The sequence below is a fragment of the Triticum dicoccoides genome, chromosome 7B, assembly GCF_002162155.2.
Source record: "Triticum dicoccoides isolate Atlit2015 ecotype Zavitan chromosome 7B, WEW_v2.0, whole genome shotgun sequence".
NCBI lineage: Eukaryota > Viridiplantae > Streptophyta > Magnoliopsida > Poales > Poaceae > Triticum > Triticum dicoccoides.
Window position 1 is genome coordinate 288,646,916 of NC_041393.1, and position 16,763 is coordinate 288,663,678.

General features: G+C 47.0%; 1 protein-coding gene across 1 annotated transcript in view; it reads right to left on the reverse strand.

Moving 5' to 3' along the window:
- LOC119338206 (exocyst complex component SEC8) overlaps nucleotides 1-16,763 on the reverse strand; it is a 44,245-nt gene that overhangs the window by 18,148 nt on the left and 9,334 nt on the right. Inside the window, exons 9-15 of the mRNA XM_037610512.1 lie at nucleotides 12,299-12,600; nucleotides 12,050-12,216; nucleotides 11,625-11,740; nucleotides 10,204-10,271; nucleotides 9,851-9,963; nucleotides 9,712-9,761; nucleotides 598-698 (exon numbers count right to left, since the gene is read on the reverse strand). Of these exons, the coding sequence (XP_037466409.1) occupies nucleotides 598-698; nucleotides 9,712-9,761; nucleotides 9,851-9,963; nucleotides 10,204-10,271; nucleotides 11,625-11,740; nucleotides 12,050-12,216; nucleotides 12,299-12,600 (917 nt within the window). The remainder of the gene's footprint in view (nucleotides 1-597; nucleotides 699-9,711; nucleotides 9,762-9,850; nucleotides 9,964-10,203; nucleotides 10,272-11,624; nucleotides 11,741-12,049; nucleotides 12,217-12,298; nucleotides 12,601-16,763) is intronic.

The window sequence follows — 16,763 nt, forward strand, 5'->3', positions numbered from 1 at the left end:
GCTCCAATCCTAAGTTGCTTCTGCTTGTACGCCACGTTGGGGCGAAGAAAGCGACGCAGTTGAGCCCGCCTGGGGGTGTTACAGAACACCTGCCTTTTCCTATCTCTCACAGGAGCAGCGCAAAGCAGCCTGACTGGTCAACTTGTTCCCCTTCAGTTTTTCTGATTTTGCAAAAATAACCTTGAGAAACATCCCAACTCATCTAGGCCAAACTTGGTCAAATTATGCCATATCAGGAAAATACGTATGCCAATCAGTAAAAGACAAAAGACCATTCCAAGTTCAGTGACTAAAGTGAATTATTGGACAAGTTTAGATGAATTTTCGTTGTGGAATGCCCAAACTAATAAATGTATTCTAATAACTCTACATGTGTATAAAATTATAAGGTCAAAATAACAGGCTGTCTTGTTCTTTGGCTGCTAGTAGTTTCTCAATCTCTGACCAGAATCTCCATCATGGTCACAACAAAATACATCGGTTTTCATATTTAAATTGGTGATTCACCGACTTATGTTGTAGACCTTTCATGCAGCATAGCAATAGATAAAGAGTAGATCACACTTGCTATCTACTGGCGGGAAGTAGTTGACTTACTAGATATAGCCTGCTGAACACATTTTCTATAGTCTACAAATATTGCTGGCAAGAAGTGCTCCTTCAAGAAGTTGTTCACAAAAGCCAATAAGCCATCATTCCTGCACAAAGTTTAAGTGTAAAAATATATCAATGTCACCTAAGATTCTACTATTTCAAAAGTACTCTACAGCATAGATGATTGGGAAGGCTTTCGGTCCGCTAATATCATTTCCATGTGGCGAATGAAAAAACTTCTGTTTCAACAACAACAACAAAGCCTTTAGCCCCAAACAAGTTGGGGTAGGCTAGAGGTGAAACCCATAAGATCTCGCAACCAACTCATGGCTCTGGCACATGGATAGCAAGCTTCCACACACCCCTGTCCATAGCTAGCTCTTTGGTAATACTCCAATCCTTCAGGTCTCTCTTAACGGACTCCTCCCATGTCAAATTCGGTCTACCCCGCCCTCTCTTGACATTCTCCGCACGCTTCAGCCGTCCACTATGCACTGGAGCTTCTGGAGGCCTGCGCTGAATATGCCCAAACCATCTCAGACGATGTTGGACAAGCTTCTCTTCAATTGGTGCTACCCCAACTCTATCTCGTATATCATCATTCCGGACTCGATCCTTCCTTGTGTGGCCACACATCCATCTCAACATACGCATCTCCGCCACACCTAACTGTTGAACATGTCGCCTTTTAGTCGGCCAACACTCAGCGCCATACAACATTGCGGGTCGAACCGCCGTCCTGTAGAACTTGCCTTTTAGCTTTTGTGGCACTCTCTTGTCACAGAGAATGCCAGAAGCTTGGCGCCACTTCATCCACCCGGCTTTGATTCGATGGTTCACATCTTCATCAATACCCCAATCCTCCTGCAGCATTGACCCCAAGTACCGAAAGGTGTCCTTCTGAGGTACCACCTGGCCATCAAGGCTAACCTCCTCCTCCTCACACCTAGTAGTACTGAAACCGCACATCATGTACTCGGTTTTAGTTCTACTAAGCCTAAACCCTTCCGATTCCAAGGTTTGTCTCCATAACTCTAACTTCCTATTTACCCCCGTCCGACTATCGTCAACTAGCACCACATCATCCGCAAAGAGCATACACCATGGGATATCTCCTTGGAGTAGATAAGAACAAGATAAAATGTGATGTGTGTGAGTTTGCAAAACACATGAGGGCGTCTTATGTGAGCAAGGGACTTAGAAGTATATCACCATCCATGCTTGTTCACTCGGATGTTTGGACAAGCCCGGTGGTGTCGGTCAGTGGTGCAAAGTACTTTGTGACCTTTATTGACTGCCACTCACGTACGACATGGATCTATTTGATGTGTCACAAGGATGAAACTTCCAATGCTTCAAACCTTTCTGTGCCTATGTGAAAAATCACTTCAATGTTCAGGTACAAGTGATAAGAAGTGATAATGGCACTGAGTATGTTAACACAGTGTTTGGGACCTTGTTATCAGAGCAAGGGATTTTGCATCAAACCTCATGTCCGAACACTCCTCAGAATGGGGTGGCACAAAGGAAGAATGGCCATATCCTGGAGGTCGGTCGATCACTGGTGTTTACTACGAATGTGCCGAAATTCTTGTGGAGTGAAGTTGTGATGGCTGCGACACACCTGATCAATCGCACATCATCAAGAGTACTAGGTATGAAGTCACGTTCTGAGTTACTTCTGGGAAAGAATGATTTTGTGGTTCCTCCCAAGCTGTTCGGTTATGTCTGCTTTGTCAGGGATCACAGGCTATTTGTGGGCAAATTGGATCCACATGCCGTCAAGTGTATCTTCATTGGGTACTCTTCTGGGCAGCGCGGCTACAAGTATTGGAGTCCTGAACGGAGGACCTTTGTGAGCATGGATTATTTGTGAACAGGGAATCCAAACCATTTTATGGTGAGAAAACCGATCTTAACGGATTATTTGGAAGTCTTGACCATACCCAATCTACTATTATAGGTCAAGAGGGGGAGAGTGGTGGTGGTGCTGATTTTGTGCTGCAACAACCAATTGAGGGTGATATTCATGTACAGAGAAGGGAGCAGCAGCCCCAGAAAATGATAACACCATCGAGTGAAGGACCGATTGTGACTAATGGGATGCCGAGTCAGGCAGGCAGTGCTCCCACCCAGATCGGTTGTGTACCGAGGTGGACGGCAAAGCCAGAGGAGCAGCTAAAGGTGTATTCACTGAAGCAAGGTGATGCTTCTCATAGGTGTCAAAAGGTGAATGAGGTCAAGATGACAACATCATGTTCAGGGTGAGTAGCAATGCAGGCTCATCTGATACAAAGGACTTGCCAATTGCTTTGAGAAAAGGTACCCGAGCAAAAGCAGGGATACGAGAGCCAAAGTATGGGTTCGATGCCAATGGTATTGGAAATTATGTTTCCTAGGAAGCATTATCTCCAGCCCACAAAAAAATTGTTGCTTATCTTCAGCTGGTGTTCTCTTCCAACTAATTGGAAGGCAGCAAAAGTGGATCCAAAGTGGAGAGCAACTATCATAGAGGAGCTAGAGGCATTAAGTAAGAACAAGACATGGACACTAACACCTCTTCCAACAGGAAAGAAGGCAGTCAGCTGCAAGTGGGTATACACTGTGAAGCAGAATGCGGAAGGGAAGATTAAAAGATACAAGGCAAGGCTTGTGGCGAGGGGGTACAGCCAGACCTACGGCATTGACTATGATGAGACCATTGCTCCGGTAGCAAAGATGCTGTGAGAATCCTGATCTCCTGTGCAGCAAATTTCGGGTGGTCCTTACATCAACTTGATGTGAAGAATGCTCCCTTACATGGGGACCTATAGGAAGAGGTCTACATGGAGATCCCACCGGGGTTCTCTACGTCTGAGACTGCTGGCAAGGTATGTAGGTTAAAGAAAACTCTTTATGGTCTGAAACTGTCTCCGAGACAAGTTCAGACATGTTGTATGTAATATGGGGTATGGGCAGCGCAACGGTTCATACACTGTTAAATAGCAAGACTGAAAGAGTGTTTGGGTAAGGCCTTTGAAGTCGAAGATCTGGGCCAGACTCAAATACTCGGGCATAGAAGTGGCCAGGTCTGCCAAGGGGATTGCGCTATCACAGAGGAAGTATACTTTAGATCTCCTAAGCGATGTAGGGATGCTAGGATGTCGGGCAGCATCAACTCCAATTGATCAAAACCACAAAGTGACAGCTCAGTCAGGAGAGCCAGTGAATAAGGAGAGATATCAAATATTTGTACGGAGGTTGTTGTACATGTGTCATACACGACCAGACATTACATTTGTACTTCCCGGGCATAGAAGTGGCCAGGTCTGCCAAGGGGATTGCGCTATCACAGAGGAAGTATTCTTTAGATCTCCTAAGCGATGTAGGGATGCTAGGATGTCGGGCAGCATCAACTCCAATTGATCAAAACCACAAAGTGACAGCTCAGTCAGGAGAGCCAGTGAATAAGGAGAGATATCAAATATTTGTTGGGAGGTTGTTGTACCTGTGTCATACACGACCAGACATTACATTTGCAGTAAGTGTTGTGATCAAATACATGCATGAGCCTAGAAGAAAAATCTTGAGGCAGTACATAGAATCTTGAGATTTTTTTTAATAATTTGAAGATTGCTCACCACACACTCGAAAGGTACTCCTGGGAAAGGACTATTGTTCAAGAGTTATGGACACCTTGTTGTACATGGTTATTGTGATGCTGATTGGGCTAGCTGCCTAAATGACAGGAGATCAACTTCAGGCTATTGTGTCTTTGTAAGAGGAAATCTAGTGTCTTGGAGAAGCAAGAAACAACCTGTTGTTTCCAAATCTGCAGGGGCTGAAAGGCTGAATACAGAGCCATGTCTCAGGGACTGAGTGAGTTGTTATGGACAAGGAATCTATTAGAAGGGCTGAAGATATATGGTGTGACAACAAGTCGGCAATTAATATAGCAAACAACCCGGTTCAACATGATAGAACCAAACATGTGGAGATTGAAAGATTCTTTATCAAAGAAAAGCTGGATGCTGAGATTATCAAGATAGTGTATGAGAGCTCAGGGCAACAAATTGCAGATTGCTTGGCTAAAGGACTGGGAACCAGAGAATGCAGCTTAGCGTGTCACAAGATGGGAATGATAGATATCTGTCACCCCTCTTGAGGGGGGGGTGTTGGATGTGTGGCCCATGTATTGCTGGCCCAAGTGTCCCAGGCCAATTGGGTTGACCTAGTTGAGGAAGAACAGAGGAAGGGGAGTAGTGAGCAGCTAGAATGAGTAGAGGCACGAGTGAGAGAGAGCTAGTTCCTCCAGAGCCAAGCCGCCACGACCAGCGACCCGAGGTGCATCTCCAAGGTCAACAGAAGGCATCCACTATACAAGTCCACTGTTTTACTCTATAGGCGGGTACTTGTAATCAATACCTTGAATGACATCCTACAAGTTTCAACTGCTCTACAAAGGGGAGCTATAGAAGAAAAAACAGGTCAAAAGTCAATTAAGAGCCTTCTTTTAGATGGTGTTGTCCCATAAGAAAATCCCAGTAACCCTTTGGCCAAGTTCTAGGTAATGGTACGCACGAAATTAACAGAAGCCATTCACTGTATAAGTCCATCGTTTAAGGGTGGTGTACACCCCCCCCCCCTCCCATGCCCCCGTCCGACAAGAGCCCACCGCGGGATCGCTGGTGCGGCTCCCTGGTCTCCTCCGATGATGGGAAGCCGCGCGCCTACCGCGACGTCGTCAGAGGGAAGGTCGTCGCTGAGGTGGCGGTTGGTGAGTCTATGTGTGCCCATCAGGTCCTCCCGTGGAATCCGGCTGTGGGTTCAACAAGCTGGAGGACCCGGCCAAGGCTAAGGACAACATGGTCTAGGAGTAGCCCAGGCGCAAGCATCGCAATCTGGCCTTCACGGCATCAACCGGAGGTCAACTACGAAGCATGAAGGAGACAACCCCGCATTCGACGGGCAATGCCTGCTTTGCATAGACCCAGGCCACAACCCGGCCAATTGCGCCAATGGCTCGCATTGCATAAGGTGCGGGGAGTCTGGGCACATGTTGGGGGAGTACCACCTTCCTCATCCCCCACCGTCGTCTCCCATCGTCGTCTGATGATGAGCAGGCGTGTAAACACTCCGATAACTCCTTGGCCCAATCATCTGCGCACCCTCTGTTGCCGTCGTGCTCTGGTGTTAGGGATGGCGGTGCGCCTGCACATCGCAAGGGAAGAAACGCCCACGTCGTGAGGCCTCCCTCCCGTCTGCACCTTCTCAAACGCTGCCACTGCAGCCTCCAACCTTGACCCTGCGCTCCAACATTCATTATTGGCCCACCATTGATTAGAAAATTAGCTTGTAGGAATCGCCATTGGTTTGATACGAATAATGGCAATCATTTCGGTATGTTAAGGATACAGATGTATCCATAATTCATTTAGAGTTACTTAATAGCCTATTTCTTATACCATATCTCTAGCCAAAAGATGGATGCATATGATGTGTTTCATTTTGCTGGAGGATATCAATTAAATGGTGTATCGATTCCATAAATTGCATATAGCAATAAATAAAATACCAAGAGTCTTTCTAATACTTTACAGCCATTGATGTCTCTGATGCAACCGATTTCCTCCTATACTTCTGCCGCCTGCGCGGATAGAGACCTAGTGCTCCTCGACGGCTTCATCCAAACCCCCATCTTTTGTTTGCAATTGACACCTTGGTCCTACAGCGCGCAATCGACCGCCACTCGCCAGCCAGTGCCCTGGCGTCATATAAGGGATTTTGATCAACTCATGGAGCCTGGCGGCGGCGGAGACCATCCTTGCACCGTCATGCTGGATTGAGAGGTTGGACCTATCCACTCGTACCCGCACCAACATGCCAATCATCCGGCTCACAGTTTAGTGCCTGGATGCGTCAAGAATCTCTAGGGAGAAAGACTCACATGGTGGAACAAGACAAACCGTCGACGGCTCGAACTCATCGTTCTGCCTGTCAAGACCCGCCTGTACCACATCATCATCCACGTCAAGCATGGACTGTCACTGCACGCCGCGCGCAGCCACTGATGCTATCGGCACCAATGGAAGTGTGCCGGGATGGCCCATGACACACAGGTTTGAATATGCGCCGAGCAAGCTGGACTCACTGCCGTCGGCATGCGACACCACTCTGGGCCCCTCCAACACAAGACCAAATGGGCCCCTCGAGGTCAAGCATGGACTATCACCGCACGCTGCGCGCAGCCACTGATGCTATCGGCATCGAAAGAAGTGTGTCGAGATGCTATCGGCATCGAAGGAAGTGTGTCGAGATGGCCCATGACACGGGTTTGAATATGCACCGAGCAAGGCGGACTCATTGTCGTCGGCACGCGGCATCGCCTCTGCTCTAGGCCCCTCAAACGCAAGACCAAATGGGTCCTGCCTGAGACGGGTAGCGGTGTGGCTGACTTCGCCACCCTCTCGGTGGGCATGGTCTCAGTCAAAAAAGGAAAAGCTCATAGGTGACAGGTGGTCGTAAGTGGCGTGAGAGGCATGATGGTCGTGTCCTCGACACTCCTTGCGGGGACCCTGCAGAAGGGATCGCCACCAAGCATGTTGTTGCTCGGATGGACAACTCGCAGGGCTGAGGGTGACATCTTCGACTCCTTTGGAAGGGCAATGGTGCAGTTGCCTTTGTAGGAGGGAGGGTCATCAGAACGGCTATCCGAGGCTGAGCGTCGATAGTGAGGGGGGGGGGGGGTTCTAGTCGCATGATGCAGGGATCCGATCACGCGGCTTACAATGTTGATGGCGCAACAGGGGTCACCCCATCTACATTGGAGACCCCCTTTGACCCAATCTCCCTATTCCGCTTCCCCTTGACCGATCGGTGCATGTGGAGGATGCCGCAGCTAGCCCACTCAAAGTCGCGCAAGATGTTGGAACGTCTGCAACAGTCCATTGTCCAGCGGCTTCGACGTTGGGTGTCGAGCGGACAGACGCCTCGGTCTATGAACCATCCATTGGCCAACCCTCCAGTTTGACAACAATGCGCAACCCAGCAGAGATCCACCTACTTAGATCGATGACCCCACAACGGGGCTCCACTCAATCCCAAGGCCCTCAACTAGCTCGACTACGACCTTCATTGGGGCAACCCCTATTTTGCCCTCTCTTCTATGAGTGGATTGTCATTCTCCTATCCTCTAGTAGCACGCGAGCACAAAGGTTGTTCGCTAGGGCCAGAGAGTTTGGACAGTTCCGTTGCCTCGCGCCCGGCGGCCTAATGACTACCATCTCGCTTTACGCAGACGATGTTGTCACCTTCTGTCACCGGGATAGGGAGGAGTTGTCCACTCTGCGCAGCTTGCTTGCGCTCTTTGGGCGAGCATCGGGGTCGCATACCAACTTCGCAATGTGCCCGGTGTCCCCTATTGGTGATCAGAGGGGGAGGCCCTAGAGGCTGCATCAGTTATGGAGTGTTCGTTAGCTCCCTTCCCGATCAAGTACCTCGATTCCCCATTACTCCGAAAGCCCTCAAGCAAGGCACTGCAGCCCTTGGTTCATGGAATCGTTGATCGTCTCCCCACTTGGAGAGTGTCCATGATGACGAAAGAGGGACACCTCACTTTGGTCAAGTCGGACCTGCCTGCCATACCATTGCACTGGCTAGTTGTGCTGGAGATGAACAAGACCCGGATCCATGTTGACAAGATATTGAGAGGCTTCCTCTAGGACGGCAAGGCGTCAGCAAATGGCAGCCACTACCACATTAACTGCATAAGGGCGTGTAGGTCCCTCTGCCTGGAAGGGTCGAGTGTCCCGGACAATGCCCTCCTTTGGCGTTGTACGACGATACTCCCCCATCAGGCAAATTGTTGGAAGCTGAACTGCAAGGCTTGATCTCTCCCATGAGTCAAGTTCTTCATTCGCTAGCTTCCCAGGACAGTTGTTGGCATGCCAAGCGGTTGGCGCGTCGAGGCTTGCAGCACACACCTTCATGCGTGATCTGTGAACAATTGGAGGAGACGATGGCCCACCTCATTGGTTATCACTTCCCGCGCATGGTATGGCACGAGGTGCTTTCATGGATCCGATCGACGGCACACCCCCTGCTACAGGGATGTCTTCGTGGAATGGTGACAGAACTGTCTCCATCCCTGCACCGATACGAAAAGGCATGTCCTCGATCATCATGTTGGTGGCATGGTGCATTTGGAAGCATCAGAAGGCAATAATCTTTGACAACGCTCAGCTCTACCTATCTCAATTTCTTGAGCGATCAAGGCAAAACTACGCAATGGACGATGGCAGGCAGGAGAGATTTGGTGGCTTTGCTTCCAGAAATGGCAGCGCCTACCTCTTAGTTGTGTTGCCTTGTAACTTCGGGTGTGGTCCTATTAGGGCTTGTACAAACTACAAACTCTTTATATCACGAAAGAAAATAAATTGCTCAAAGTCCAATAGAGCCTTCTTTTAGATGGTGTTGTCCCATGACAAGCCTGGTAAGCCAAGTAAGCCAGGCGAATCGGGTCCTTATAGAGAGAGAAAATTCGCCAGCAAATCATATAAGGGTTCCTTTTAGGGGAGTTTCTTCGCATGACCAAGCATGATGATCTACAGTAAGCTGCCTCGAAATTAGTGGTGCAAATGGATCTGTCAAGCTTATCTCGGAAAGAACTTCAACATAACTCGGTAGGCAAGGCCTAAGCTTGTGACATCTTTAAATACAAGCTAAGGAACATTCAGAAATAACATCATAAAGTTCGTCTCTACTTATACTCCCTCCATTCCTCAATATAAGTCTTTTTAGAGATTCCACTATAGAGACTACATTCGGATGTATATAGACGTCTTTTAAAGTATAAGTTAACTCATTTTGCTCCGTATGTAGTCTATAGCGGAATCTCTTAAAAGGTTATATTTAGGAACGGAGGGAGTAGATACTACTAAGTCTACTGTCTGGGGAAAAAGAAGGCTGGCGTCAGAAACATGGGATGATAAACACACACATTACACCACATATCATCAATGAACCTATATAACTCAAGTTATTAGACAGCATTAAGGTACACACTGAATAGTAACTGTAGGAGTACAGGTGCACAATTTCACAAATGAATCAGAATCAAAATTAAATTTAGCACATTACCCAAGTTGTGAGTACTTTCGAGGAAGCATCAATCCTATTTTATTCATAAACTGCAAAATAGAATAAATATCATCATGAACCAAGTAATCAAACCGTCATAAGATCGTACGAGTTACAAGGGAAGTATGTGCCAGGTTACCTCAAAGACAGGACGGTAAACTGATGCAGCTAGGAAAATCCCTTGATCAGGTATGATGCTTGCTGTTCCATACCCTTCTTGGGGTACAGCTGGGTTTCTTCTCCATCCTTGACCTATGACATTGATCGAAATAGATCAGAATTGAACATACTCATTACATGGCACATATACAATAGAACAGAGAATGCAAAACCATGCAAACGCAGTAATTAGCTGACGACCTAACGTGCATGAACAATGTCCAAAATGCAAAAGCAAGCAGAGTAACATCTACAAATAATAGAAAAAGACATGTAGCATGATGGAAACATCATCGAGTCCGTATGATACATATTAATATGGTTAGAACATACCTTCATTTTGCGCAGAGATTGCTGCATCTGTAACGCGAAAAGCAAAAGAAAGGCCTTCTGATCCATCCCTGACGTAAGAAAGTTTAGCAATTAGAGACGTAAAAAGAGAAGCAAACCTAAGAGGTCAAAGAAATACTCCCTCCGTTTCTTTTTACTCCACATATAAGATTTGCTTGAAGTCAAACTACACAAAGTTTGACCAAAATTATACTTTTAAAAATATCAGAAATTGCCTTTGGTGACTGAGCTCACTGGAGGCCTCCAGATTCAAAATTCAAATTTCATCAAAATTCATATTTTCACATTTCAAAAAAATCTAAAAAATACAGACATACATGAAGGCATAACACATGTGTGTAAATTTTCAGGGCAAAACACGTTGAAATGAGGGCTGTGCAAAAAAGACAAATCTGGGGCTGTTTAACGCATGATACTATTCATCCTCCCAGGCCATGAATTTGTCTTTTTTGTACAGGTCGCATTTCAACATATTTCATCATGAAATTTTACACACATGTGGGATACAACCTTACATACATGCATATTGTTTTTCAGAATTTTTTGAAACATAAAAGTTTCAATTTGAATTTTTCAAAAATAAAGGCCTCCATGGAGCTCGGCCTCCAAAACACCATTCTCTAAAAATATCAACATCTACAATACTAAAGTTATATAGTATGAAAACCTAATTTCATGTTTTTACTATGAAGTTGGTCAAACTTTACAAGTTTGACTTCACACAAAATTTATATGCAGCCTAAAAAAAGAAAGTTTTCATTCGAGGGCTTAGGTGGGAATAATTTTTCATTGCACAGCATGGTAACTTTCAAAGAACAGAAAAGAAATATACATCACCAATAAAACCTCTTATACAGTGCCTAGCACACATCTCCACACACATGAATGGCTTAGATATAGGGCTCGGCTGTGATTGGGCACTGTTTTGGATCCGATTTATCTTGTGCTATTTACAAACTCCAATGACAAGTCCATCTTGTGCTATTTGCATTAGAACATTTATCCATATGCCATGTAAAGATTATATCTTTATTGTGCTAGCTTGTGCTTAGAGTAGTAGTTAGCATGTTTATGCTGTAGTAGCTCTCTGGCAGCAGCCATAAAATATGATTTTTAATACTTGACTTCATCAAGACAAACAAGTACTAGGGGATTGGGTGGGGATAAGGGGTTCACCAAATCCCTTCCCTAAAACCACTAGTGCCAAGCAAGACAAAGGATTTACGTGTATACGGAAATGGAGAGTAACTCCAGTTGCACCGGACATTGAGCTAATATAGAATTGTCGGCCATTGTTCAAGGGATTGCCAAGTTACTGGCTTAATTACAATGCTTAACTGAATATGTATATGTAATAAACAAATAGAAAAACATGATGTAGGCATCAATGGGTGAAGACTTGCCTCTTTTCCTTCACTGGGTCCTTATTTGCAAGCCTAGCTGTCTGAACAGCTGCATCTGCAGTAGCAGCTTCTGGAGTTGCCCGCAAAATTTCACACAGAAGTTGCTGGCACTCGCTCTAGCAAAAAAAGGGGAAGATGGTAGGAGAAATAGAAGACACCAAAACATGAAAGAGTATTGCAGTAGTACAACTACCCATTTCACTGAACAAGGGAGAACGACTGTGATAGTCCACCACAAAAATAACAAATTCACATGTTATACAATTTCTTAATACCGTTTCAAAGGATAAAGCATATTATTTGTATTCCACAGCAGGAAAGGAACACATGGCGTTACATTGAAATAGAGAAAAAATGGAAAATACTAGAAATGGATGACAGAAGCAAAAAATCATAATTTAATATAACAGAAAATTTATGGCTACCTGAACAACTGACAGAGAGAATGCAACACTAAAACCACCAGTAGGTTGGGAGTATTCAGAATCTGGATTCCAGCTTGTGTCCCCATTTGCCACATGAGGTGTGTTTACACTGTCAACGTCAGTTGATGATTTTTGTTCAAGGAGCTCTCCAACAGTAATATGGTTCTCTGCCAAGTGAAGAACTTTTTCATACATACATAATCACGGGATTTAGCTTTGAAAGTGCAAGAATCTGAGCTGAGCGCTTACCAAGTATGCCTACTAGACACTCAAATATTGAACCAAGAAGCTGACTAGCTGCATGCTGAGCATCTCCTGTGGGTGCCATAACTGGAGAGATGGGACTAGCAACAAGTTGTGTTGCCAATGTCGATGCCTCATTCTTCTTTTTCTGTTTAGGTAGTTGGTAACAGGTGACAGCTCCATGTGAATGTGACACATCCGATGCCGTTCTTTTTGCAACTTTATCTATGTTGGACTTTGAAGCCTCTCTAGCATATGATTTAATCTTTGAAGTGATAACATCATGAATTGTCGGGCGAACTCTTTGGCTGTAACAAAAATACAAATAGTTACAAACACGAACATGTAACCTATAATAATCTAAACAGCACTGAATTTCTTTTCTCCAAACCACCAATTTAGAATTAATAAAGCTATATATAGAGAGTTAATTTGATAAAGCTACTGCAAACTCATCGAAATCAAAAAATGCCACTGCAAAAATCAACTTCGGGCGTCGTGATGTGAAGGAGGGTGTGGGAAAAATATCCTCAAATTCAGCACGCATCAAAGCGTGTGTGGCCGTAGAATGTGGCATGGACCAGCCTGTCCATGTCACATGAAAACCTCCGCAATTGATGGACCCTGCAATGTTATCAAAGTCCTATAATTTTGGTCTAAGTTTAGCAACCAACCAACACCAAGATCGATGTCAAAGCCACCTAACAGAATTGCAAAGCAATCTGCCATCAATTGTTGATCCCCATGAGTAGGGGCCCCGCCTGGCAATGTTTTTATGGCGTAACATGTTTTATGGCGACCGACCCCCTTCACAACATTATAGCGCTTATGGCGTATGGTGTGGCGACATCATAGACACAACCTTATGGCGAATGATAGCAAATTAAATCACAGCTTCATAAGCATAATCTAAATCTGCAATCTATATAAGTTGTACACTACTACTAGATGTATATAGTGCACTGTGTATATACCCCGTTGTATAAGGGACATCATGCTTATTTCCCTAGCAGTATATGTTTCAGCCCTTTGGGCTCATATCGAGCCAGGGAAAGGCCCTGACCTAGCACCGCGCCGCCACCCCCTGCATCTTGTCGATCTCTCTCCCCCACCCCAAATATCTCCCTCTCCTCACGATCCAGACCCAGACGTCCCTCCGCCACTCGATCCAGCCGGCCTGCACACCCTCCCTCTACACCGGCGACACCGACCACCTCGACCATGGCTGGCCGGCGCTCCCCCACCTCCCCACGTCGTGCTGCTCCTCTCCTCCCTCTCCCTGTCACACCTCATCCACCACACTCCTCGGCTCTCCGTCCTCAGCCGCCGGAGAGGACGAGGTACGCGGCTAATTTTCCCCGCCATGGCCGCCTCTCTCCATCTCTCTCCCGCCACAGGCCAAACATATTGCGAGCCTGGACGCCATGGGCTGGGACCATGCCACAACGTTATATCGTCGCTATAGCGACGATATACCGACACCTTAAAAACCTTGCCGCACGGTGAACACCTTTACTAGCCACCTGGTAATTGTTGGCCACATTACCCTAAAACTGGGCAGAGCAATAGCGGATAAGCTTACTCGTGCCAAGGTACCTTCGTCAAAGAAATTGTGTTGATCCCACGTCCATAAGTGTAGTGTAAGTAGATTTCCCGATAGACACGTCCAATTGTGCGGTGTCCATTGTTAATAAGGCGTCGCTTAGGCGAAGATGATTTGGCGTCAAGGTGCCCTGCCATCGTCAGACTCGCCTTTGACAACTTCCAAAGGCACCTTAAGCATTGAGGCATCTCGAGCGTCGGACTAGGTGCGCAAGGCAACGCTTTGGACCAAATCAAACGTCGTGGGGGCTTCTCGGGCAGGGTGAGCAGAGCTCCAAGCGGGAGCAAATGTCTCGCAGGGGAAACAGATGTCTCACGCGCAAAACGGTAAGAGAGAAGGGAGAGAATAAAACCAGTGTACAGTTTACGCTTGGGAGGGATGGCTCTCTCCATGGATCTTGGCAGCGGCAGACGAATAAAGAGTGAAGATCCGACGGCCTGCTCACCAGTCTCCCCATCATCTCTGGCGTAGGCACGGAGCACTCCCCCAGCAACTACAAGGTGTGGCTTCTCTCTTGTCCTCTCTCTCTCTCACTTCTGCCCGCCTTTTCTTCCCCACCTTTGCTTTTCTCATCTGCATCTGCTGGCTTCTCCTCGGCATGTTTCCTCACCAATCTGCTTCTCCACCCACAAGGCCGTAACCCCACCATCACTTCTCTCCGTCCCATGTTTGATCTGGTTGCTCGGCTGACTGGCTCTTTTCTTTCCTCTCGCGGCTGATGGCCCTTCTCTTGGTGTTGCTGCTTTAGCCAAGTGTGACTGCTGTGATGGATCTTGTGGCTGGTACAGATCATGATCTGTTCAATGACCCTAGGAGAAGAGCTACATCCAACGATCCAGCTTGGAAGTATGGGTTATGGCCGAAGGAAAGTTTTACTCCAATGTACATTTTTTATAATGCTAGCTGTTAAATCTCCTAATGGAAGTGTGTGTCTAAGGCGTCGCCTCGCCTTACGCTTTAAGCTCTTAAAAGGTGATATTGATGGTGTTGGTCGCGTGAATGCTCCATAAACCTGTAAGTGCCTTGACATGTGTGGCCAGACACATGGAACTCTTCAACATACTCCTCGATAAAGTCATTGGTGTCAGCATACAAGTCGAAGACCTCAATACTAAAGAGTTGATCAGTGAGCACAACGATGACCAGGCGCAAACTAGTCATCGCAACTGAAACAAAGGTCTTGCTTGCGGCGTTCGGCAATCTCTATGGACGAATTCAGTCAAAAGATGAAGATGTCATGGTAGGTGTCGTAGAAGTTGCTAGGTACCCCTAGACCTGACTTGGCCATGGGGTGCATACGGGCATGTGCATGCTCTGCAGGAAGAGCAAGCTTGAGGGGTAAGGGTAGCCGTAGGGTGAGTGCGCTCATAAGCAAGCACTAAGCAAGTGTGAGGCTGATCGCCTCATCCAGAACAGTTGGATAGGAGTGTTCCAAGTAGGTGCGTATGGGCTCGCGCCCCCATCATGAACAACTCAACTCCAGTTCCATCCAGTTGTGGAGGCGACGGAGTGCGGAAGGTGGGAGAAGCATTAGTTGTAGCAGATGACTGACTGGTTGAACGGGCAACAAGAGACCGCACCCAGCTTGTTGTTAGGGTGGACCAAATTTTGTGGTGCAGAGCTTCTTGAACAAGTCCCATGGAGGCCATCCTTCGCTTCCGTGTACTAGTAGTACCAAAGGTGGGCATCACATGTCACATGGAAGGACGCAAGCCACATCACATTGAATCAGCCAAACGAGAGGATCTTCTTTGCCATCAAACGGGGGAAACTCCAATATAGCAAACTTGGCCAGCACCAAAATAGAGGCAGGTTCGACATGTGGGTAAGGTGTGGTAATGAATTGAGCAACGGGCGTTATAATTGGTGGTGGGTAAGTGTGGGGGTAGCAAATGGTAATGGTTGGTGGCGTAGGAAAAGCATCTGATCTAGGTGGCTGATCTAGGTGGCAGGCCATGCAAGAGGTGGAGGAGGTGTTACAGGCTTGGCCCATGATGCCCGTGGCTGCGAGGCTAGCGTGTTGTATAGTGTTGGGGAAGGCCGGATCTCGTACTTCACCATCCGAGTGAACATGTAGGGAAGTTGCTCCCGGGTGGCTACAAGTGCTCGCTCGTGCTGCTAGATGGTTGCAAGAGCTTGCGCCCAAGGTGCAACAGCTTCGAGCGAAACGTCTTGGTTCACTTGTTGGTCGTGGGCCTTTTCCCCACGACCAGACATGGAGGCTTATACCAAATTGGAAGAGCCCTTGCTTCGTAGGGCTATTCCGTGACCTAGAGGGGTTGTAGGACCGGAGAGCTTCCTGCGGGGAGAAGTTGGTGGTGGTAGCAAAGGGTAACAAGGTATAGAGACAAGAGAGGAAACTACTCCCTCCATTCCAATATCTAGTGCGTACAAGTTTTTTAGGAATATTCCAGTTTGTGGTGTGTATTACTCCCTAGACACTTCTCTCGACCAAAATAACCTTCCGCAACACCACGGGCGCATCGCCTCCCTTTCCTCGCAAAAAGAACACATCTCCAAATCAAAGGGAAAAAGGTGCACGCGCTTCTTTCTTCTATACGAGAAATCCAAATCGATCTCAATCTTCTCGTATCAAGCACCCTTGTCTGCCTTCGATGAGATAGATGCGGGGAGAAAGGTGGTGGAGGTAGCGCCACCAGAACGGTCAGGAGCATGGTGGACAGAGGTAAGGGGTTGTGCCCTGCTTCTTTGTGTCCACCAACGGCAGGCAACGTCACTGCATACGTGGCCGCGTTCTCTGCGCCGTTGTCGGACAGCGTCACCACATACGCTTCCGGCTTCCCCACGTTCACCGGCGGTGCCGCGTCCACCGCCTGCATCCCCACATCCATGGCATGTGTTTGCGTC